This window comes from Bubalus kerabau, chromosome 1, assembly GCF_029407905.1.
Source record: "Bubalus kerabau isolate K-KA32 ecotype Philippines breed swamp buffalo chromosome 1, PCC_UOA_SB_1v2, whole genome shotgun sequence".
Taxonomy (NCBI): Eukaryota; Metazoa; Chordata; class Mammalia; order Artiodactyla; family Bovidae; genus Bubalus; species Bubalus kerabau.
In genome coordinates, this window is record NC_073624.1 from 152,260,309 (window position 1) to 152,286,056 (window position 25,748).

General features: G+C 35.8%; 1 protein-coding gene across 3 annotated transcripts in view; it reads right to left on the reverse strand.

Moving 5' to 3' along the window:
* The window catches only part of P4HA1 (prolyl 4-hydroxylase subunit alpha 1), a 97,926-nt gene that overhangs the window by 26,868 nt on the left and 45,310 nt on the right, over positions 1-25,748 (reverse strand). For 2 of the 3 annotated variants that reach the window (XM_055535538.1, XM_055535518.1), the window contains 4 exons: positions 16,900-17,139; positions 14,334-14,530; positions 11,935-12,111; positions 171-241 (listed from right to left, as the gene is read on the reverse strand). In XM_055535538.1, the coding sequence (XP_055391513.1) occupies positions 171-241; positions 11,935-12,111; positions 14,334-14,530; positions 16,900-17,139 (685 nt within the window). Of the gene's footprint in view, positions 1-170; positions 242-1,289; positions 1,361-11,934; positions 12,112-14,333; positions 14,531-16,899; positions 17,140-25,748 lie in introns of all 3 variants that reach the window. The other variant, XM_055535527.1, reaches the window with a different exon arrangement.

The window sequence follows — 25,748 nt, forward strand, 5'->3', positions numbered from 1 at the left end:
TATCAACTTCCCCATAACCATGTCCATCATGAAAAGTCATGCACTGTTATCAAATACCTATGCCTAATAGCCGAGGTCTTAGAAACCATAAGATGGGCTTTATGAAAACTAGACTCACAAGAAAGAAAATAGTCCAAATATGACTAAAATTCTTCCCATCACTCCCTTACCTCTTAGATACTCTGTACTGGGCTGTGGTCAATTTTCCAGTCTCAGGGTCATGTACTGTAGCTCGGCTCAGCTACAAAAAAAGAGAAAGGACAAGGGCTTACTCACGTAGCAGGCAATTTGGGGCTTTTGTTTTGTTTTGCCAAGCCACAGGTGATTGGAAGGGTTCAGATTGGTCTGGATGGTAGGCAATGGTTTCAAATCAGCAGAAACATTTAGAAAAGTGGCGATAAGAAAAGCCACTTCCAAATCAAGAAAAAAATGGGTTGACAGATTTTTGTTGCAGATTGTCCTTTCACTTTTTTTTTTTCTAAATCATTTGAAGCTGTATGTAAATGATTTATAGCACTGGGTTTCACAGGTTCTTTCTCAGATCTAGAAGTTTAATGTTCTTCAAATTATTTGACAAAAGAATAATTAGTAGTCTCTTTAAATTCATTTTTTAAAACTCTCACCAAGCTATAACTGTTGTTAAATCTCTCTGGTGAAGTAAAAGGCAACTAAACTCATAAGTAATAGCATTTGGAAGACTGAGATCTCAAGCATAACTCTGTTCTTTCCATTGCCAACGTTTAAGTCAGCAAGTTTTTTAAAATAAAAACTCCAACAGGAAAAATACAGATGACTCCATAATGACAATGTTATTTTATAAGATGCATGAACAAATGCCAACACAGTCATCGTGAAGAATGATGTGAATTCACTGCAGCATTTTTACCAATATGAGAGAACGACATAAACAAAGACTACTCCCAGATTCATCCAGGCTGCTGCCTTTTTTTTTTTTTCCCCCGTCTTTGGCAAGAAAAAAGAAAAAGGAATAAGAAAAACAAGTATTAAGCCAGTTCCTGGACTGGCCTAACCTGATTTGATTCCTAACCTGAAGAGAGATGGAAAAGCATATTAACTCCCTAAAAATACTAGACCAATTACATACTAAAAACAGAACTTCTAGTTAAAGAGAAAGACCTGTGAAACACAAAGCAGTTTTTCCATGCTTAAAAATAGGCGGTGACTTGACTGGAGACTGAAAATGACCTACTTCCCTTAAATGAATAATTCCTGTAGGATGTACAAAACACTCATTAGAGGGCAAAATATGCAGCATACACATCTCTTACCTTTTGCTAATTCTGTAATGTACCGTCTCCAAGTCTCCTGTTATTGGGTTTGAAATGGTGGCTCGCCTCAGCTGTGAAGCCAACCATCAAAATAGTTGCATTACAAAACAAAAAAAAATGAATCACATTTATCCAATCAGTCAGAAATCTGGGATTTTTACAAAGGAAGCTAAAAAGAGAAAATAACTCCATAGACTTCCAGTCACCTGTGTTGAACCTTGAAAGCCAGTTGACTTTTGAATTTTTTATATTAAAAAAAAATTTTTTTTCCATGAATGGAGCATACACAAAACAGACTGGAAATTAAATTTCTTTGAAAGGTTACAGGATGTGAAATAAGGAAAAGAAATTCTAAAATTTGAAGTTAATTTATAGTTACAAGAATGGCTATATGCATTCAATAACTCATTACAAACTTTTTGTTTTAATTTTTTTCAGTGATGGAAATGCTTGCAAAGCGAATGTTCAAAATCAGTTTGAAGACAGGACGGCAGAGTAGGTGGGCGGGGAGTACATCTCTCTCCATAGATGAATCAGGAATACACCTTCAGACACAGAAGTACACCAGCTGAGGGCGGACTGGAGAAGCTGACCAGATGAAAAGAATATACAGAACCACATAAAGCTCAAGAGCAAGCCCAGAGCCTATGGAGTGGGAGCACTGACTCCAAGACCCTAGACTACCAAAGAACTAATCCTAGAGAGTATCAAATAGTGAGAACTCACACAGTGGAAACCACTTGAATACAAGACCTGGCATCACCCAACCACCAGGAGTGCCCTGTGCAGGACACCTCATCTAAACAACAAACAAAACAAAAATACAAACCAAATCATCAGCAGACAGGATTACCAGCTCACTCAGCCTTGCCCATTATAGGAAAAACAAACAAACAAACAAAAGCTCAGCATAAATCTCACCCTATATGAAGCTTACACAAACCACTGGACCAACCTTAGGAGGGCAGAAACCAAAAGGAAGAAAGAATTCAACCCTGAAGTTGGGAAAAGGAGACCTCAAATACAATGTTTAAAAAAAAAAAAGGCAGAGAAATACTACACAAATGAAGGACTAAGTTAGAAACACAGACGTCCAAATAAATGAAGAGGAAACAGGCAAACTCCCTGAAAATTCAGAATAATGATAGCAGAGATGATCAAAAACCTTGAAAACAAAATGGAGAAACTGCAAGAATCAATTAACAAAGCAAAGACCTAGAAGAATTAAAGAATAAACATTCAGAGACAAACAACACAATTACTGAAATTAAAAATACTCTAGAAGGAATCAATAGCAGAATATCTGAAGCAGAATGAATCAGTGAGCTGGAAGATAAAATGGTGGAAATAACTTCTGAAGAGCAGAATAAAGTAAGAAGAACAAAAAGAACTGAGGATAGTCTCAGAGACCTCTGGGACAATATCAAAAGCACCAACATTTGAATTAAAGGGGTCCCAGAAGAAGAAGAGAAAATGAAAGTGTATGAGAACATTTTTGAAGAGATTATAGTTGAAAATTTCCCCGACATGGAAAAGGAAATAGTCAATCAAGTCCAAGATGCTCAAAGAGTCCCATACAGGATAAACCCAAAGAGAAACATGCTAACAAAGACTAAACACAAAGAAAGAACATTAAAAGCAGCAAGGAATAAGCAGCAAGTATACAAAGGAAACCCCATATGCTTAACAGCTGATTTCAGCAGGAACTCTGCAGGCCAGAAGGGAATGGCAGGATATATTTTAAGTACTGAAAGGGAAAAATCTACAACCAAGATTACTGTACCCGGCAAGGATCTCATTCAAAACTGATGGAGAAATAAAAAGATTTCCAGACAAGCAAAAGTTAAGAGAATTCAGTAGCACCAAACCAGCTCCACAACAAATGTTAAAACAGATTTAATAGTCAAAAAAACAAGAGAAGGAAAAAGATCTACAAAATCAACTCCAAACAATTAAGAAAATGGCAATAGGAACATATATATCAATAATTACTTTAAATGTAAATGGATTAAATGCTCCAACCAAAAGACAAAGACTAGCTGAATGGATACAAAAGCAAGACCCATATATATGCTGTCTACAAGAAACCCAATTTCGAAGCTACAGACACATATATACTGAAAGTGAGAGGATGGGAAAATATATTCCATGCAAATAGGAAGCAAAAGGAAGCTGAAGTAGCAATCCTCATATCAGAAAAAATAGACCTTAAAGAGTATTACAAGAGATAAGGAAGGACACTACATAATGATCAAGGGATCAATCAAGAGGAAGACATAACAATTGTAAATACCTACGAACCCAACATAGGAGCACCTCAATACATAAGACAAACAATAACAGACACAAAAGGAGAAACCTATAGTAACACAATAACAGCAGGAGACTTTAACACCCCACTCACACCAATGAACAGGTCATCAAAACAGAAAATTAATAAGGAAAGTGAAGTCTTAAATGATATATTAGATGAGATGAATCTCATTGATACTTTTGGGACATTCCATCCAAAGGCAGAAGAATACACCTTCTTCTCAAGTGCACATGGAACATTCTCCAGGACAGACCACATCTTGGGTCACAAATCAAACCTCAGTAAATTTAAGAAAACTGAAATAGTATCATGCATCTTCTCCGACCACAACGCTATGAGACGAGGTATCAATTAAAAGAAAAAAACTGTAAGAAACACAAACACATGGAGATTAAACAACACGCTTCTAAATAACCAACAGGTTACTGAAGAAATCTAAAGGGAAATCAAAAAGTTTCTAGAAACAAATGACAATGAAAACATGACAACTCAAAACCTATGAGATGCAGCAAAAGTAGTTCTAAGAGGGAAGTTTATAGCAATACAATCCTACCTCAAGAAACAAGAAAAACATCGAATAGACAACCTAACTTTACACCTAAAACAGCTGGAAAAAGAACCAAAAAACCCCAAAATTAGTAGAAGGAAAGAAATCATAAAGATCGGAGCAGAAATAAATGAAAAAGAAATGAAAGAAACAATAGTAAAGATTAATAAAACTAAAAGCTGGTTCTTTGAGAAGATAAATAAAATTGACAAAACTTTAGCCAGACTCATTAAGAAAAAGAGAAGAATCAAATCAACAAAACTAGAAATGAAAAAGGAGAGGTTACAACAGACAATATATAAATACAAAGGATTATAAGAGACCATTATGAACAACTATATGGCAATAAAATGGACAACCTGGAAGAAATGGATGGATTCTTAGAAAAGTTCAATCTTCCAAGACTGAACCAAGAAGAAATAGAAATTATCAACAATCCAATTACAAGCACTGAAATTGAAGCTGTGATCAAAAATCTCCCAAAAAACAAAAGCCCAGGATCAGATGGCTTCATAGGAGAATTCTATCACACATTCAGAGAAGAGCTAATGCCTATCCTTCTAAAACTTTCAAAAAATTGCAGAGGAAGGAACACGTCCAGACTCATTCTACTAGGCCACCATCACTCTGATACCAAAACCAGACAAGGACAACACACAAAAAAGAAAACTACAGGCCAATATCACATAGATGAACATAGATGCAAAAATCCTCAACAAAATTTTAGCAAACAGAATTCAGCAATACATCCAAAAGTTCATACACCATGATCAAGTTGGGTTTATTTCAGTAATGCAAGGATTTTTCAATATATGCAAATCAATGTGATACACCATATTAACAAATTGAAAGATAAAAACCGTATGATAATCTCAATAGATGCAGAAAAAGCCTTTGACAAAATTCAGCACCCATTTATGATTAAAACCCTTCAAAAATGGGCACAGAAGGAACCCATCTCAACATAGTAAAGGCCATATATGATGTCTATAGCAAACACTATTCTCAGTGGTGAAAAACTGAAATCACTCCTCCTAAAATAAGGAACAAGACAAGGGTGTCCACTTTCACCACTATTATTCAACACAGTTCTGGAAGTCCTAGTTACAGCAATCAGAGAAGAAAAAGAAATAAAAGGCATCCAGATCAATGTTTGCAGATGACATGATACTGTACATAGAAAACACTAAAGATAGTATCAGAAAATTACTAGACCTAATCAGTGAATTTAGCAAAGTTGCAGGACACAAAATCAACACACAGAAATCACTTGCATTTATATATCCTAATAATGAAAAATTAGAAAGAGAAATTAAGGAATCAATCCCATTCACCATTGCAACAAAAAGAATTAAATATCTAGGAATAGTGAATTTAACTCAGATGACCATTATATCTACTACTGCGGGCAGGAATCGCTCAGAAGAAATGGAGTAGCATTCATGGTCAACAAAAAGAGTCTGAAATGCAGTACTTGGATGCAATCTCAAAAATGACAGAATGATCTCTGTTCGTTTCCAAGGCAAACCATTCAATATCACAGTAATCCAAGTCTATGCCCCAACCAGTAACGCTGAAGAAGCTGAAGTTGAACGGTTCTATGAAGACCTACAAGACATTTTAGAACTAACACACAAAAAAGATGTCCTTTTCATTACAGGGGACTGGAATGCAAAAGTAGGAACTCAAGAAACACCTGGAGTAACAGGCAAATTTGGCCTTGGAATACGGAATGAAGCAGGGCAAAGACTAATAGAGTTTTGCCAAGAAAATGCACTGGTCATAGCAAACACCCTCTTCCAACAACACAAGACAAGACTCTACACATGGACATCACCAGATGGTCAACACCGAAATCAGATTGATTATATTCTTTGCAGCCAAAGATGGAGAAGCTCTATACAGTCAACAAAAACAAGACCAGGAGCTGACTGTGGCTCAGACCATGAACTCCTTATTGCCAAATTCAGACTTAAATTGAAGAAAGTAGGGAAAACCACTACCCCATTCAGGTATGACCTTAATCAAATCCCTTATGATTATACAGTGAAAGTGAGAAATAGATTTAAGGGCCTAGATCTGATAGATAGAGTGCCTGATGAACTATGGAATGAGGTTCGTGACATTGTACAGGAGACAGGGATCAAGACCATCCCCATGGAAAAAATGCTAAAAAGCAAAATGGCTGTCTGGGGAGGCCTTACAAATCGCTGTGAAAAGAGAAGCAAAAAGCAAAGGAGAAAAGGAAAGATATAAACATCTGAATGCAGAGTTCCAAAGAATAGCAAGAAGAGATAAGAAAGCCTTCCTCAGCAATCAATGCAAAGAAATAGAGGAAAACAACAGAATGGGAAAGACTAGAGATCTCTTCAAGAAAATTAGAGATACCAAGGGAACATTTCATGCAAAGAAGGGCTCGATAAAGGACAGAAATGGGATGGACCTAACAGAAGCAGAAGATATTAAGAAGAGGTGACAAGAATACACAGAAGAACTGTACAAAAAAGATCTTCATGACCCAGATAATCACGATGGTGTGATCACTCATCTAGAGCCAGACATCCTGGAATGTGAAGTCAAGTGGGCCTTAGAAAGCATCACTACAAACAAAGCTAGTGGAGGTGATGGAATTCCAGTTGAGCTATTTCAAATCCTGAAAGATGATGCTGTGAAAGTGCTGCACTCAATAGGCCAGCAAATTTGGAAAACTCAGCAGTGGCCACAGGACTGGAAAAGGTCCATTTTCATTCCAATCCCAAAGAAAGGCAATGCCAAAGAATGCTCAAACTACTGCAAAATTGCACTCATCTCACATGCTAGTAAAGTAATGCTCAAGATTCCCCAAGCCAGGCTTCAGCAATACATGAACCGTGAACTTACTGATGTTCAAGCTGGTTTTAGAAAAGGCAGAGGAACCAGAGATCAAATTGCCAACATCCGCTGGATCATCAAAAAAGCAAGAGAGTTCCAGAAAAACATCTATTTCTGCTTTATTGACTATGCCAAAGCCTTTGACTGTGTGGATCACAATAAACTGTGGAACATTCTGAAAGAGATAGGAATACCAGATCACCTGATCTGCCTCTTGAGAAATCTGTATGCAGATCAGGAAGTAACAGTTAGAACTGAACATGGAACAACAGACTGGTTCCAAATAGGAAAAGGAGTACGTCAAGGCTGTATATTATCACCCTGCTTATTTAACTTATATGCAGAGTACATCATGAGAAACGCTGGACTGGAAGAAGCACAAGCTGGAATCAAGACTGCTGGGAGAAATATCAATAACCTCAGATATGCAGATGACACCACCCTTAAGGCAGAAAGTGAAGAGGAACTCAAAAGCCTCTTGATGAAAGTGAAAGTGGAGAGTAAAAAAGTTGGCTTATACTGGATGCTTGGGGCTGGTGCACTGGGACGACCCAGAGGGATGGAATGGGGAGGGAGGAGGGAGGAGGGTTCAGGATGGGGAACACATGTATACCTGTGGCGGATTCATTTTGATATTTGGCAAATCTAATACAGTTATGTAAAGTTTAAAAATAAAATAAAATTAAAAAAAAAAAAAAAAGTTGGCTTAAAGCTCAACATTCAGAAAACAAAGATTATGGCATCTGGTCCCATCACTTCATGGGAAATAGATGGGGAAACAGCGGAAACAGTGTCAGACTTTTTTTTTCTGGGCTCCAAAATCACTGCAGATGCTGACTGCAGCCATGAAATTAAAAGACGCTTACCCCTTGGAAGGAAAGTCATGACCAACCTAGATAGCATATTCAAAAGCAGAGACATTACTTTGCCAACAAAGGTCCATCTAGTCAAGGCTATGGTTTTTCCTGTGGTCATGTATGGATGTGAGAGTTGGACTGTGAAGAAAGCTGAGCGCCGAAGAATTGATGCTTTTGAACTGTGGTATTGGAGAAGACTCTTCAGAGTCCCTTGGACTGCAAGGAGATCCAACCAGTCCATTCTGAAGATCAGCCCTGGGATTTCTTTGGAGGGAATGATGCTGAAGCTGAAACTCCAGTACTTGGGCCACCTCATGTGAAGAGTTGACTCGTTGGAAAAGACTCTGATGCTGGGAGGGATTGGGGGCAGGAGGAGAAGGGGACAACAGAGGATAAGATGGCTGGATGGCATCACTGACTCGATGGACGTGAGTCTGAGTGAACTCCGGGAGTTGGTGATGGAGAGGGAGGCCTGGCGTGCTGCGATTCATGGGGTCACAAAGAGTCGGACACAACTGAGTGATTGAACTGAACTGAACTGAAGGAGACAAAAGAACTGTACACAGAAAACTGTAAGACACTGATGAAAGAAAGACAACATAAACAGATGGAGAGACATTCCATGTTCCTGGGCAAGAAGAATCAATATTGTGAAAATGACTATACTACCAAATGCAATCTACAAAAATCAATGTGATCCCTATCAAATTATCAATGACATTTCCAACAAAACTAGAACAAAAAATTTCACAATCCATACGGAAACACAGAAGACCCTGAATAGCCAAAGCAGTCTTGAGAAAGAAGAATGGAGCTGGAGGAATCAACCTTCCTGACTTCAGATTATACTACAAAGCTACAGTCATCAAGACAGTAAGGTACTGGCACAAAAACAGAAATACAGACTAATGGAACAAGACAGAAAGCCCAGAAATAAACCCATGCACCTATGGGTACCTTATTTTTGACAAAGGAGGCACGAATATACAATGGGGCAAAGACGGCCTCTTCAACAAATGGTGCTGGGAAAAGGGGACAGCTACATGTAAAAGAATGAAATTAGAACACTTCCTAACACCATACACAAAGATAAACTCAAAATGGATTAAAGACCTTTATGTAAGACCAGAAACTATAAAACTCTTAGAGGAAAACATAGGCAGAACACTCAATGACATAAAAAAGCAAGATCCTCTATGACCCACCTCCTAGAGGAAAGGAAATAAAAACAAAAGTAAACAAGTGGGTCCTGATTAAACTTAAAAGCTTTTGCACAGCAAAGGAAACTATAAGCAAGGTAAAACAACAACCCTCAGAATAGGAGAAAATAATAGCAAATTAATCCTGATGAAGGATTAATTTCCAAAATATACAAGCAGCTCATACAACTCAATGCCAGAAAAACAAACAACCCAATCAAAAAGTGGGAAAAAGACCTAAACAGACATTTCTCCAAAGATGACATACAGATGGCTAACAAACACATGAAAAGATGTTCAACATCACTCATTATTCAGTTCAGTTCAGTCGCTCAGTCGTATGATGAGATATCACCTCACACAGGTCAGAATGGCCATCATCAAAAAGTCTACAAACAATAAATGCTGGAGAGGGTGTGGAGAAAAGGGAATGTTCTTGCACTGTTGGTGGGAATATAAATTGATACAGCCACTATGGAAGATGGTATGGAGATTCCTTAAAAAACTAGGAATAAAACCACCCATATGACCCAGCAATCCCAATCCTAGGCATATACCCTGAGGAAACCAAAACTGAAAAAGACACATGTATCCCATTGTTCATTGCAGCACTATTTACAATAGCTAGAACATGGAAGCAACCATTGACAGATGAATGGATAAAGAAGTTGTGGTACATATACACAATGGAATATTACTCAGCCATAAAAAGGAACACATTTGAGTCAGATCTGATGAGATGGATGAACCTAGAACCTATTATACAGTGTGAAGTGAGTCAGAAAGAGAAAGATAAATATCATATTCTAACGCATATATATGGAATCTATAAAAATGGTTCTGAAGAATTTATTTACAGGGCAGCAATGGAGAAACAGACTTATGAACAGACTCTATTCTCAATAGAGAATAGACTTATGAACATGGGGAGATGGGAGGAGAGGATGAGACGTATGGAAGAAACTTACATGACCATATGTAAAATAGATAGCCAAAGGGAATTTGTTGTATGGCTCAGGAAACTCAAATAGGGGCTCTGTATCAGTCTAGAGGGGTGAGATGGTGTGGGAGATGGGAAGGAGGTTCCAAAGGGAGGGCATATATGTATACCTATGGCTGATGCATGTTGAGGTTTGACAGAAAATAACAAAATTCTGTAAAGCAATTATCCTTCAATAAAAAAATAAATTAAAAAGAAAAAATCAGTTTCAAGGTCAATCTTCTCTTCCTTCAAGATATTTGCTCATATATTTCAAATAAACAGTGAAATAATCTTAGACTGAGCACAAAGATTGATGAAAAGAACTCATAAATGTTATTTTTTTAAAAAAACACAGAAAGAGATGGCAGCCAAGATAATGATTTTAAACTTTTTTTCTAAAAATGAAAGATGGTTTGGAGGTTAACAAGAATATAAAACTTTCCTTGTCATTGTATTTTTTTGATCAAATAATCTAATTGAGGCATCCCTTTTAAGACTGAGGTCTCCAAACTCAGAGATATAAGACAGTCTCCAAGCAGAAATGAATTTCTAATATTCTACCACAATAATTTTGGTTTACTGACACAAATAACAGACTAAAAAAGACAGAATATGACATCACTATCTTTTATCTGTTTAAAAGATTTATAAGAGCTCCCTTGGACAACACCCATACAAATTAGATAAGTCTTTTCATTTAAAATACTGGAGTGGGTTGCCATGCCCTTCTCCAGGAGATCTTCTCAGCCCAGGGATTGAATCTGAGTTTCCTGCATTGCAGCCAAATTCTTTACCCTCTGAGCCACCAGAGAAGCTCATAATCTTTAATAAAAAAACAAAACGTACCCATTTTCAAAAGTAGTAAAACTTAACAGCAACAAACATTCTGATTTCAAGTTTATTCTGCAGTATAGAAATCCAGACAAGGAACAGCAAACTATGGTCCATGGGCTGAATTCATCCAGCTACTTGCTTCTAGAAATAAAAGTTTTACTGTAATATAGCCATACTCATTTATGTATTTTCTATGACTGCTTTTGCATTACAAGAGCAGAGGTTATAACAGACTGTACAGCCTGCAAAACCTAAAAAGATTTACTATCTGGACCTTTACAGAAAAAAATTTCCAGTTCCTGTATAGTAAGTGAGCAAAAATACTTCTAGTGTTTACTTAACAGTCTCTTTATGAAAATGATCATAGTTTGTATTTTGCTGTCAATAAGACCAAACAGATTTTAAGAACAAGCTGATGGGGAAAAAGGCAAGAGCATGAAGGTCATTCTTGCTCACCAAAGATTAATTTCTATGCTAAACACTAAAGCTTATAGGATTGTGTTTATAATAAATTCTTTCTTAAGATAAATGATGTAGGTTGAAGCCAGAAAACGATGATGTCATTATTTCAGATTAGCAAGATGTTCGTGCCCAATGATATCCTCCAAGTAATAATGTACCTAGACAGGAATAAAAATACTTCAAGTATTATTTCAGATAAAACTATAGAAGTTATATATAAAAAGTTGGCCTCTGATCAATCTCAGAGATTAAAGGGCTCCAAAGTACACAGAAATTTTTTCAGGAAGATGCTGAAACACAAATCTGTTAAGTGTGAATAAAAATATCACCTATGATTTTCATAATTCAATGCTTAAAACCTAGTTGCAAGGTTACATACAAGGTATGTAATATGTATTGATAATAAAAAGAGAAAAATTGGTATAAATAGAGCTTAGTTAATTCCATTAGTTTTCAACAATAATATCTAAAACTATCTATGGGGTTATTGTCATGTCAATTATCATTTTTATAATCTTGCAAAGGAAAAGCTGAAACACAAGTAAATTGAGGAGAGAAAAAAAGAAAAAAATTATTTACCCTTGGTTTGGCTAGATCTTTAACAATTTCAATTTCTGCATCAGAAATAATATCATGGAAGCGGATAATACGAGGCTTGTCCCACTCATCCTCCTGTTTGGCTGGAGCCAGAATAAATTTAGGATTCCTGTTTCCATCATGGTAGCGACAGAAGAGTTTTTTCTGTCTCCGAGGAGTCTGAACAAAAAGTTTAAACAATTATAAATATATTAGAGTAATAATATTTTAATGCTTGTTCCTATGAAGATAAGAAGCAATAATCATGCTGGTGTATAGACAGAGTACTTGAGGAAGAACATGCAAAAGAAATAGTACTCTGCAAATATTCTGCATCAAACAGGACCTTCAGAATTTTAAAAGTTTTATTAATGATTCTTTTCTGGAAGAGATGGTGAGGTTTCTCTTTAACCCTTCTCTCATCAAAATAAAGTTCAGGCCTTGTAAATATGAAAAAAATAATAAAATGATTATAGAAATATGAAATGAATGACCAGCCCTGCTCCAAACTTCAGAAAGTAACTGGGAAAAACCCAGAAAAGTTTCTTAAAGAAAAAAACCTAACCAGGTTTTCCCAAGTACCTCCTAATTTTAAAAAGTTTAAGTGATTTTTTTTTTTTTTACGATGAAAAACAGTAGCTCTGAAAAAGAGAAAATTAGTTATTAAACAAAGAAGCCAGGTGCTTTTAGTAGCAGGTCAGCAAAAATCAACAAATGTACTTTTCAATCACCTATGTATCACATTAACTAAATATGGGGTTGGCCAAAAAGATAAAAACACCCCGCATGGATGTTTTGGCCAATCCAATGTTATGCCATTGCTGATTCTTCTCTTGATTAAACAAGTATTTCATATTATGAAGTAGAACTAATAGTGATTTATGTTTATTCTTGTTCTTTATTTACCAAGAATCAAATCCAAGGTTTTAAATATATGTTTTATATGATAATAAGACCAATTTAACTATTCTGAGAAAAAGGATGCTCTTTTGATTTTGAGCTGAGTTTACATGTGTGTCAATCAACAAACGGGCAAATTAACAGACTTCTGTTATAAACCTATAGTTCTATTTTGCTCTCTTATTTAAGAGTTTCTAAGGGCAGTAAAAAATATCTGCTCACTACTGGAAATCTGAACACTGACTAGGTACTTAATGATATTATGGAACTACTAACTACTTACGATACTGGAACTATCATAATGGTATTGTGGTCATTTAAAAGTCCTTATCTTTAAATGATATACACTAAAATATTTAGACGTGAAATTAAAAAAAAAATGTTTCATGAGTCTAATTTGTATTTACTCATTAGATCAAAGCAAAAGTTTTCTGGGAATCCATGAACTTATCAATGTTCATGTTCTCTGGGAATCCATGAACTTATCAAAGTGTCAACATAGATAAGATCTACTTATTTGCTGGTAGAGGTTAGGCTGTCAACAGTAAATCACCAAATATCAGGAAGTCATCAATATCAAAACATAAAACCCAGCCTAAGTTTATCAGTAGTAGAGAAAAGTTAAACACTATTCAAATGCTTTCACTTAAAATTACTCCAAAAATTCACTAAATCCTGCCTCATACACCAGCATTCAACTGAACACTAGTACCACATGATACTCCTTTAAAAAGGGTTCTATGATCAATTAAGGTTGAGAAACAAAGTATATCATACTCACTGTCATCATAAAAAGGATCTGAAAAGTCCTAAAGCTGAACAAAGAAACCTATGTTCCCAAGGCTTGAACTGTATTATTTTTGGCCTATTACCTTTTTAGTATTCTGGTAAACTGAGTATAAATATATTAATATAGATATACAATAAACAAAGGGATATTTACAGACACATTTTAGTATTTTAAAAAATAAATGTTATAAAGCCAAAATCTATTTAAAGTCTTTATGCATTTTTAATATTTCTTAAATAGACTAAAACATTACATTAGGCAGTCTTGTCAAGGCTGACTAGGAGCAAAACCACAAGATATCACTGTATAGATAAATCCATCATTTCATAGGTTAAGTTAGAATGATATATTATTTCTATGTAAGACTGATGAAATCTCTTTTGCATTAAGATATAAGAAAAAACTGTATCACTTCTCTTAAATAATCTGATCCTTCACCTTAAAAAGCCTCTTCTAATCTATGAAAAGGGTAATAATTACCAAAAATGCATGTAATGGTATATGAGTCACAAGTTTTATTTTAAAGCTATTTTACTAGAAGTTGGAACACATTAAGTGCAACCCCAACAATAAAGTGATGTGACATAACGTAATACTTTAGGAATAATTCTAATTTTTACCACAAAAGTTTAAAAGAATTCTGCATCTCTCCAGAACTACGTACACACACACATGCACATTCACACACACACAATTGGCTTTTCCACTTTACCATTTTGATACCCTCCCCACGGCACAGCATTTCGTACTTCTGTCTCTCTGGCAGGTAATCCACAGCAGCACCTTTTTTCTTCAGTGTGGTTTTCTGATCAGACTGGTCATCTGAAGAAGACTTATTGGCATCTTTTTCTTTAGCCATTATATACTCAAAGTATTTTAAGTTACCGTTAGCTCTCTGATGTTCAGGATCTATTACAAAAGAAAGAAAGCATGTTCATGAGTTTACAGTTGTTCAAGCATGAGCATAAGATACCAGTGGAGGAACATGTAATTTACTTTCCAAACCAGGTTGCTTTATGAGAGTGAAAGGAGGCATTAATGAAAATTATTATACCAAAACAACAGGTGTAAATCAGTACTGCCCCAAGCAAATCAAGATGTACAGGCGCCCTATATAAAGAGAGTTCTGGAGATGGAATCAGCCATCTATTTCAAAGTAGTAATTATTGCTTTTACTTTGAGAATGTTCCATGTGACAAGTTACTAAGCAGCCAAAGGAACTATGATCAATTTGATGTCAAATGAATTTTAAAGTACTACTGATTAAACTTATTTTAAGCAACAGAAAAGATTTTTCTGAGATTGAAATGTAATGACCATGGGGAAGACAGGGTATACAGTTCAAAGGTAACCTTTACCACAGATAATATTATAAATGCCGAACACAGTCTACTTCTGAGGGCTGAGTGCATTTCAGTCCCAAAATTCTACATGAAACAGAAAAGAGAAACTAAAAATATAATTTTTAAATAAGCCAGAATCCACTAACTGCCTCAGAATTGCTAGTCATAATTTTTAGCTATCTTTTAGTAGCAGGAAGGAGGACTACTCCACCCATCTGGGAGAAAAAAAATATAAACCACCACACCCCCTCCTCACGCCCACACACACACACACACACACACACAAATGAAAAAGACAGACTAGGGCACAGAAAGTTCACTTGTGACGTCAACTGAAGTGTTTTAAAAAAATCCAGCCTTAGATTTGTAAAATACTTCTTGTCTTTGAGAAATTGCTTATGTTGTGATGTACAGAATATGAGGCTAATTTTGCAAAAGAAATGGAAAAATGGGGGGAGAAGAGGGTATGCTACAAGGAAACAAAAAAATTGGTAGGTGTCTCTGGGTGATTGGTTTATGGTGACTCTTCTGTATCTTCTTCTACTTTTAAAATTTTTTCTAAAATGAAAGAAGTATTTTTAAGTCAGGAGGAAAAAAATCACTTAAAATACTGGGGGAAAAGGGCTAACTGAATATCTCAATTTATCAATTCATTCAACTAAGAAATAACCTAATTTCAAAAGCTTATTTTCAGATGACCAATCCTTTTGAATTGTTCAACTCTCCTAACATACACATATTTACCTATTCATAAAAAGAATTTAAGTTTTAAAGCTTCATTATATACCAAAGGCCACATGACTTTTTTTAGCATACAATTCCACCACCACAGATTCTAAGTCAGTAGGTTTGGGGTGAGATCAGGAATTTTCATTTCTAATAAGCACCCAAGTAATTCTGATTATTGGCCTCTGGATCATACTTAGAGAAACACTACATCCCTGTTAAAAATACCAGTGGTAAAATCTTCATATCATATTTTCCTAATATTTAAATACGGCAATCAAATATATTTTCATTCTATTTATTTCTGTGAAATAATTTCAATCTCCGATGGAACTAGAAGATATTAAATGATAAATCTCATGCATGTGCCCTCAGGAACACAAAACTTAAAGACTGAGAGACTGATTTCCCATAAATGCCTGATTTTCAGAAAACTGATAATACTGGAATGTTCTTAAATTTCAGGGAATTGGTCAGGGGTTGCCTCTTATCAATCTTGGGAAATTCTGCTTACAGTTTCCAGGGGCATGAACAAGAAATGACTCAGTTTGAGATGGTCTTACAAAGTAAGCTAAACTGAGCTTTGTATGACTGGAGGGTTTTGTCTGCCTAGGGAATGTTCAATGCTGGTCCCCATTTGTTTCTGATTTCAACAAACTCTAACTGAACTCTCACCTCTTTATATTCCCTGCCCTACTCCAAACCCTCAACAGATGTACCTGTAGCTTCCTACAGCTTGCATGTCCCAAATGCAGTTCCTCTGCTATTCCTGAATAAACTCATCTTTTTGAAAATTATGAGTTTGCTTCATTTTACCTTTTTATTTAGGCTGACATTTCAAATCACTATTTCCAAATAGGAAATTCACTAAACCAAAAATTTCCTTCAAAGGATACTGGTTAATATTTAATATGGCAACATGGCAAATAAACAGTTTTGACTGAGTTAGCTATGTTCGATTCAATTTTGAAGTTCCTAAGAAGTACAGAGCAGAGAAACACAGCTACTCTTATAGGTGAGAAAGATCAGTTGCCATTTATTTAGAGGATAAACAGAAAGATAAAGTATGTCTGACAGATGAGCTCTTGACTTGTGACAAAAAGTACCAAAACTGTATGACAAATATACATACTCACACATAATTATAATTAGTATATCTATATATCCCCCAATATATCCTTAACCTTGAATTAGGCCAAATTAACATACCTAGTTCAAGAAGCTTCTTTGTGAGCAAAAGCGCCTTATCCAGGTCTCCCTGCTGGTATACTGCATAGCTCAAATAATCCAGAACAGAGACTTTATCAACGGTAGAAACCTCGCCTTCATCCAGCTGCCTCAGTGCTTGTTCCATCCACAGCTCTGTATGGTAATAATCTGCTTCTGTGTAGGCCACTTTGCCCAACTCAAAACAGTCCTCAACTGTTAGAAAAGATTTGTGTTTTACTCCTATGGAAAGAAAATACAGAGAACTTCAGGAATCTTAATACTATTATGTTTATTTAGGACTATATGGCTTTCAAAGTACTATCTCACTCTCATTTGAACCTCACAACAACCTTCTGAGGTAGGAAAAGTAGGAATTACCCTAGGTTTATAAGCAAAGGAACAAAGTACACGGTAATGAAACATGGCAAGGATCACTCAGCTAATAGGTGATGTGAGACCTAGAGAATCCACGATTTCAATTATCAGTCATCATACCAAAAAAATGCACCAAGTAAACTGAAGTATGCAATTTTCCAACACATTGGGAATCACCATATGAGATATATGTAACTCTTAACCAACAACTTAGGATAAAGGGATACATGGAAGAGAGACAAACCTATTGACTCCTTCCCCTACCATTCCCCTTTTCAAAAATATTAATGATATGTAATTTACATACCATAAAGTTCACCCAGTTAAAGAATTCAACAGTTTTCACTATATTCACAGAGCTGTACAACCATCACCATGATAGGATTTTAGAACATTTTCATTACCCCAAAAAGAAACGCTGTAACCATAAGCAGTCACTACCCATTATATCTCCCCTTTCCTGCCCTATCCCTAGATACCACTAATCTACTTTCTGTATCTACTTGTCTATTCTGGCTATCGCACATAAATGGAATTGGACGACAGGTAGTCTTTTGTGACTGGACTGCTTTACTCAGCATAATGTTTTCAAGGTTCTTTTTATTGCCAAATACCAGCCCACTCCACTGTAGGACAGACTACATTTTGCTCATCAGTTGATAGACATTTGAATTATTTCTACTTTTCAGACTTCTATGAATAATGTTACTATAAACATTCATGTACAAGTTTTAGTGTGGAAATATTTTTTCGTTACTCTTGAGTACATACACAGCAGTGAAATCGCTGGGTCTTGTGGCAACACTATGCTTACCATGTTCAGAAACTGCCAAACTGTTTTCCAAAGTGGCTGCACCATTTTACAATTTTACAATCCTGTGTGTATGCTCATACATAAATCAATGTATGAGGGTTCCAATTTCTCTACATTCTCACCAATACTTGCTACTGCTCATCTTTTTTATTATAGCCACTGAGGATATGAAGTAGCATTTCATTGTGGTTTTTAAATTTTATTTCTCTAATGATGATGTTGAACATGTTTCTACATCCCTACTATCCATCTATATATCATCTTCAGAAAAATGTCTGTTCAAACCCTTTGTCCATTTAAAAACTTGGTTGTCTTTTTACTATTGACTAATTATGTTTCAGATGTTGTACAATCACCATTACTTTTGTAAGAATAAGGAAAAGATAAAGAACTACAGAAAGATATAAATGTAAAAAATATTCTCTGAATGATAGCAGCCATGTAACATTCCATTTTATAAACAGTAAATCAGATGAGTTAAGTAGAGACTTTAAGAGCCTGAGTATGTTATGCTGTTCTTTGTTTATAGCATGTTAAGTAAGCAATAGTGAGAAAATTACATCTGGACCACATATTCTGGGGGTCGGGTGGGGAAGGGAACTGCTTCTGATATAAAAACACAGGTGATCCTTGAACAACCAAGTTTGCATTGCATGGGTCCACTTATATGGGCATTTTTTTCAATAAATACATATATGTATTATAAATGTATTTTATCTTCCTTATGCTTCTCTAAATAACATTTTCTTTTCTCTAGCTTACTGTATTGTAAAAATGTAGCATACGATACATACAACATATGAATTGTGTTAATAAGCAACTGTTTAAAGTATCAGTAAGGCTTCTGATCAATAGTAGACTATTAGTAGTTAAGTCTAGGGAGAGTCAAAATTTACATGCAGATTTTCGACTGCTCAGGAGCTCAGCAGCTGCAACACCAGCATTTTTGAAGGATTAACTATTCTACCTAGAAATGCTGGATAAAATGTAAGTTATCCATTTATCTATTTGTACCATGGCCAGATTCACAGGAATTAAGCAAATTTTTTGAGGTCAAAACCAAAAAGGAACTTGAAACCTAGAGAGGTAAGTAGAGGATGAAGCTGCACCTCCTCCAGAGGCAGTCATCAGATGAGAAAACTAGAAGCATGATTTTTAACCATCAAGAAAGGGATAAAGAGGGCTTCCCTAATGGCTCAGTGGTAAAGACTCTGCCTGCCAATGTGGGAGACATGGGTTTGATCCCTGGTCCAGGAAGATCCCACATGCCGAGGGACAACTAAGCCTGTATGCCACAACGGAGTCTGTGCTCTACAGTCTGCAAGCCACAACTATTGTGCCCACGTGCTCCAACTACTGAAGCCCCAGTGCTCTAGAGCCTGTGCTCCACAATAGGAGAAGCCACCTCAATGAGAAGCCAGTGTACTGCAATTGGAGAGAAGCCCTGCTTGCCATAACTAAAGAAAAGCCTGCACAGAAATGAAGACCCAGCACAGTCAAATAAATAAAATTTTTTTAAAAGAAAGGGATAGGAGATAAAGCCTCAGGCCCATGCAAAATGACAGAACAGACCCTTGAAAAACTACATCTTCACTTAAAAAATGTGTCAAAAAAAAAATTTGTCAGCTGGCAAAGAGAAACAACAAAAAAACTTATTTTTCTCATCCTGCACTGTAGGTAAGAAAACAATCTCTTAAGAATTCCACAGGCATGCCTTCTGGGAGGTTTCGATTTCAAATATACGCTATCTCCATGGTCTGGGAAACCAAAGCCAAGAATTTAACTTAAAGTGGTTGGAGGCTGGTAAGGTCAAAGGACATGTGGCAGAAGCAACATTTATACTCTGCAAAACACAGCCCCACCTCAGGTTTTGCAATATTCCCACACACAATCTGAAGAAATGCACACAATTCAAAATCGCAAAGCACACGATAAAACAAGCCACTATGAGCAAAATCAGCAGAAACTATTCAAAAACAGTATCAGATATCACCCAATATATTCAGATGTTATCAGATTAAGAATACAAAATAACTATAATTAAAATGTTTAAAGAATTTCTAAAAAAAAAAAAAGAAAATATGAACATGTAAGATACCCTAAAAAGACCAGGCAGATGTGAGTAGGAGAAAAAATAGAACTTCCAGAAATTATAAATATTATCAAAGACACAAACATGTATTGCTCAGGTCAAACAGCAAGTTAGACACAACAAAAAAAGAGAATAACATACCTAGAAGAGAGAACTGAATAAATTACCATAGGATAAACTACTCAGAATGCAGCACAGAGGAGGAATATATATAAAGTGCTAGTTAAAAGATAAGGAAGAAAAACTAGGAAGACAACAGAATGTGGAAAAGGCACTATTTATAGAAATAACAGTGAACAATTTTCTAGAATTAGAATGCATGAAACCAAAGATTCAGGAAGCACAGAGACTCCTAAGCCAAAGTACATGCAAGGGATTCTCAAGGATTTGTTTCAAAGAGGAGGAGGAAAATAATTCCAAAAGTCTGAGGTACCAAAAAAAAAAAAAAAAAAAGATACAGAAATTGGTATACACTTAAAGAAAAGTGAGCTATCAGATTGGCAAAAATTTCAAAGTCTGAAATTTTTTTTGTGATGCTGTGGTGAATAGGCACTCTCATGTATCACTGGTAGAAAAAAATGACAGAACCACTATGGAGGGAAATTGGAACAATATTAGCAAAATGTCCTATACATCTACTCTGAATCAGTGGCATCATTTCTAGAAAAAATATCCCAAAGATCAATTGGCAAAAAAAAAAAAATATATGCACAAGGTTATTGGCAATATTATAACAGTAAAAGAGTACAAACAAAACAAGTGTCCGTATCAATGGGGCCCCAGTTAAATAAACTATAGTAAATTCACAAAAGAGAGTAACAGGTAGCTATAAAAAGAAATGAGGATTTCTACATAGCATATGAGGTAATATCTAGAGCATTATCAACAAATTAAAATACCAAAATACAGAAAGTATACTATGCTGCCTTCTCTGCTGAAGCTGAGAGGAAATAGGAATATATACACACATTTGCTTATATTTTAAAGAAGAAACAGTGGAAATGAAAAGCCTAATCATGTGGTAGTTCATATAGGAAGAAGAAAGCAACAGGTTGGGAAGTACAGAATGATAGTAGAACTTCTGTAAGTGGATCTTATTAAGACAGTTTGGACTTTGAATGAATAAAAAAAAGTTCTGCATAACTAAAAAAAAATACGAGAGATACGAGAGACATGGTGATGGTGGTCAAAAGGTACAAACTCCCAATTATATGATAAGTCCTGGGGATGTAATGTACAGCATGTTAACTGTAGTTAATAATACTGTATTATATATTTAAAGTTGCTGCAAGAGTAGATATATTTTAAAAGAAAAAAATTTTTGTAACTATGTGATGTGATGTGATGGTGCGTGTTAACTAAACATATTGTGGTGATCATCTCGCAACACATACACACCAAGTCATACTGCACACACAAAACTAACACAAAGTTATATGTCAATCACATCTCAATTTTTAAAAAATCTGGGTGCCTCTTTTAAATAAAAACATTAAATTTTTTAATAATAGAAGAGGACAAAGATAGGATATAAATTAAAAACTGAGCCTGTGGGGCTTTCCTGGTGGTCCAGTAGTTAAGAATCTGCCTTGCAATGCAAGGGACACGGGTTCAATGCAAGGGACACTGGTTCGATCCCTGGTCCAGGATGATCCCACAAGACGCAGAGCAACTAAGCCCATGCACCACAACTACAGAGCCTATGCTCTAGAGCCTGTGAGCTGCAACTTCTGAGCCCACGCCCCTAGAACCTATGCTCCGCAACAAGAGAAGCCACTGCAGTGAGAAGCCTGTGTACCAAACAACGACTAGACCCTGCTCACCACAGCTAGAGAAAGCCCATGTGCAGCAACAAAGACCCACCACAGCCAAGTAAATAAATCTTAAAAAAAAAAAAATCCTGTGATAAATTTGCTTTTAGTGAAAAAGATATAGAAAAAGAAGAAAAAGGAAGGGGAGAAAGAAAAGGAGGGGTATATTTTCCAACTTTTGATACCAATGTTCAAACAATAAATGTGAAGCTCTCAGTGGTTTAATGTTAATGTCAAAATATCTTACTTCCTATATCAAAACAAAAAGATACAGCATGTCCATGGATTAGAAAATTGTCTTGTTAAAATGACAATGTTGCCCAAATTCTCCCCAAGATTCAAAATAAGCCTAATTAAAACTCCTACAGGCATTTTTGTAGAAGCTACCAAGGAAATTCTAAGATTTATTTGGAAATTCAAAGAATCTAGAATAGCCAAAGCAATTTTAACAAAGAACATATTTAAAGGACTTATTCACAAGCGTTTGCAAGTACGTGGAGGTACTGAAATGCTCATATACTAATGACAAGAGTACAAAATGGTACAACCATCTGGTAGTTTCTTAAAAATCAAATATATACCAATTATTTTACTTTAAAAATCAGATATATACCTACCATGCAACCCAACCAATTCACTTCAAGGTATTTAACCAAAAGAAACACATGCCTATATGTCTGATGAAAGCACAAAGGAATCAGAAAAAGGAACACAATGGGGTTTTCCTTACAAACTTCTGATTGAATATACTTCAACAAATCAGTATATTGGCTAAAATCAGACTTAGCTCTAACCTACCCAATGATGTCAACATTTTTTTTTCAGTGCTAGCAGAAAAGGTTCATGAAAAATTAAGAAGAAATAAAATCTAGGACACATTTTGCTAGTGATTCTGTCTAGGGGATAACATGCTCTGGTCTGAGGATGTTAGATTTCAGTACAAAGCAGAGTCCTAATACGGAGGTATATGTACAGGAGGATCACATGGACCAATACAATCAAACATTCAAATCATACAACTACTTCCATTTACTATATATATATATATATTTTTGCCTCCTATTAGTCATTTATGGACAGTAACTGATTATCATGCTTGCATGCTCAGTCCCTCAGTCATTCTGACTCTGCAACCCAATGGAGAGTTGGGTTGCAACTCTATAGCCCACCAGGCTTCTCTGTCCATGGAGTTTTCCAGGCAGGAATACTAGAGTGGGTTGCCATTTCCTCCTCCAGGACATCTTCCCAACCTAGGAATCAAACTCAAGTCTCTTCCATCTCCTGCATAGGCAGGTGGATTCTTTACCACTGTGCCACCTGGGAAGTCCATAAATGATTATCAGTGTACTACTAAAATGAAGATAAAGATCCATATTGTGACAATTACTCTCTACTTCACACTCTAATCTAGAAAAGGATACCAACAAACTAACTTATTAATAGTTTAACACAATGCAATCTCAGAAACAAAAGAAACATACTAAATTTTGACTGTAATTTTTCAGTTACAAGAACTGGAATACAGTTCTAAGACAAGCTTTACAATGCAGAAATTAAGAATGTCTTTTCTCAGGGACACACAAAAGACACAAGAGGACAGTATGCTTTTAATAAATGCAGACAGCACCAGTAAAATTTTTCATGTGACCTTATATCCTAGCAATATTATTTGAAAGCATAATGGAGACAGTAGAGGATCTTGAGCTCTTCTGCCCTGGTAAAGTATCTCTGGTTATCTTACCTATTGATCTATTCACAATTATCAAAGGCAAAATGTCTGGGAACTGTATTAAAGAAAATGAAAATGAAAGAGAAGTGATGTAGCATTTGAAAGGGAAGACTGCTTCCGAAGTAGAGAACATGAGAAGAAAAAGTAATGGACAAGAAGACAAATAAAATGACATAAGGGAAGTGATGTTGGCAGAAAAAAACCATAAAAAGCATTCATACAAAGCATGAATAGTTAAGAATTTGATGACAAAAAAAGGCAAATTCTTTCGGTTCAAAGCAAATGGCACAGATGATTGACATTAGCATCTCAAATTGAATGCAGTGAAGGAGAGGACAGGATGAACTGAGAGAGTAGCACTGACATATATATACACTACCACGTGTAAAATAGTTAACTAGTGGGAAGCTGCCCTATAATACAGGGGAGCTTGGTTCAGTGCTCTGTGATGACCTAGAGGAGTGGGGGGTGGGGAGACTAAAGCGGGAGGCGCTATATGGATACTCATATATGATTCACAATGTTGTGCAGCAGAAACTATCACAACATTGTAAAGCAATTATCTTCCAATTAAAAAAAACTGAATGTAGTAACCCAAGTTTACAGTTAAAACACAAAAGTCCTTTAAATTTATTATCACAGTATAAACTATAATAATATGTGACAGTAGACAGTATAGGAAAATTTACTTAGAAATGTTTGGCTCACCCTTAAACTGCAAGATTTAATTTTAAAATTCTTAGACTTTATAGAAATACTTACTGGATAAAAACTTGATTTGTAAGGAACAAACACATTCAAAATGCACATACCTGGGAAGCTGATGTCTTGTATCAGAGGCAATATGGTACACTCACAGCTGAGAGCACTCCAGAGATGTACAGAGAATCTACTGCTTGGTGTAGTAAGCTTATCAGTTCACCAAGATAATGATGCAAATGACCAATAAGAACATTCAACTTCTACCTGAAGTAACTCAGATTTTATATATGACATATTCTATACCAAAAAAAGTGTAGAGGACATGGAGTTTTGAGGGCATTAGCTCCCTGTTGTCCCCTTTGCCTATCAAAGCGATACCACCATTCTTTTCTACTTTACTACCTCCCCCCAAAAAGTGTAATATCTCTGGAAGCTATGAATTTATTAAACAAGTTAGGGTTAGGAACAACCTGAAACTAAAGGAACAGTCCATATGAACTGTAAAGCCATCATCATTGCCAAAATACATATAACTTATCAGATTTTATATTAAAATATCAAGAAAGCATTTCAAAAGGTAGGCTCAAAAAGGAGACAGACAAAATTAATCAAGAAGTAACATCACATCAATATAAATCCACTGAAAAAAGCATTTCTCTGATTTGTGGGGGGTGAGGCAATTTAAAAAGGCAAATCATCCTTCCCTCCAGTCCTCATCCTTAAGGCTTCACATCTCAACTGCTACAATTTTAAGTCTGACAAAACTAAGTGTTAGCAAGAACATTAAGAAATGAGAACTCTCATACATTGCTGGAGGGAATATTACTGTAATTGGGTACATCTGCTCTGGAGAACAATCTGGCTACATCTAGTAAAGTCTGAGAATCTTATATCATAGAGAAACTCTTGCATGTGTGCAATGGACACAAGAAAACATAAAGAAAATGTTTGTTGGAACTTTGGCCCTGCAAAAATTGGGAATAACCTAAGCTACCACTGTCATCTCTTAAACTTTTACAACAGCCTCCTCCCTGATTTCTTTGTCTCTACCTTTGGGTCTCAAACCATTCTGTAGCCAGAATGATATCTCTAAAATGAAAATCATATAATTTCCCTGTTTAAAACTTTTCAATAACTACACATTATACTCAGAATGGTTCAAACTTCTCTACATAACTTACAAAGTTCCTCAAGAGATGGCTTCAGCTTTACCTATATAGCCTCATCTCTCACTATTCTCACACCATCCCGTGCCCCTAGTTCATGCACTTAGCTCTTAAACAAACTACTTGTTAGCTATCTGATTTAAATGTTCTCTCCTCTGTG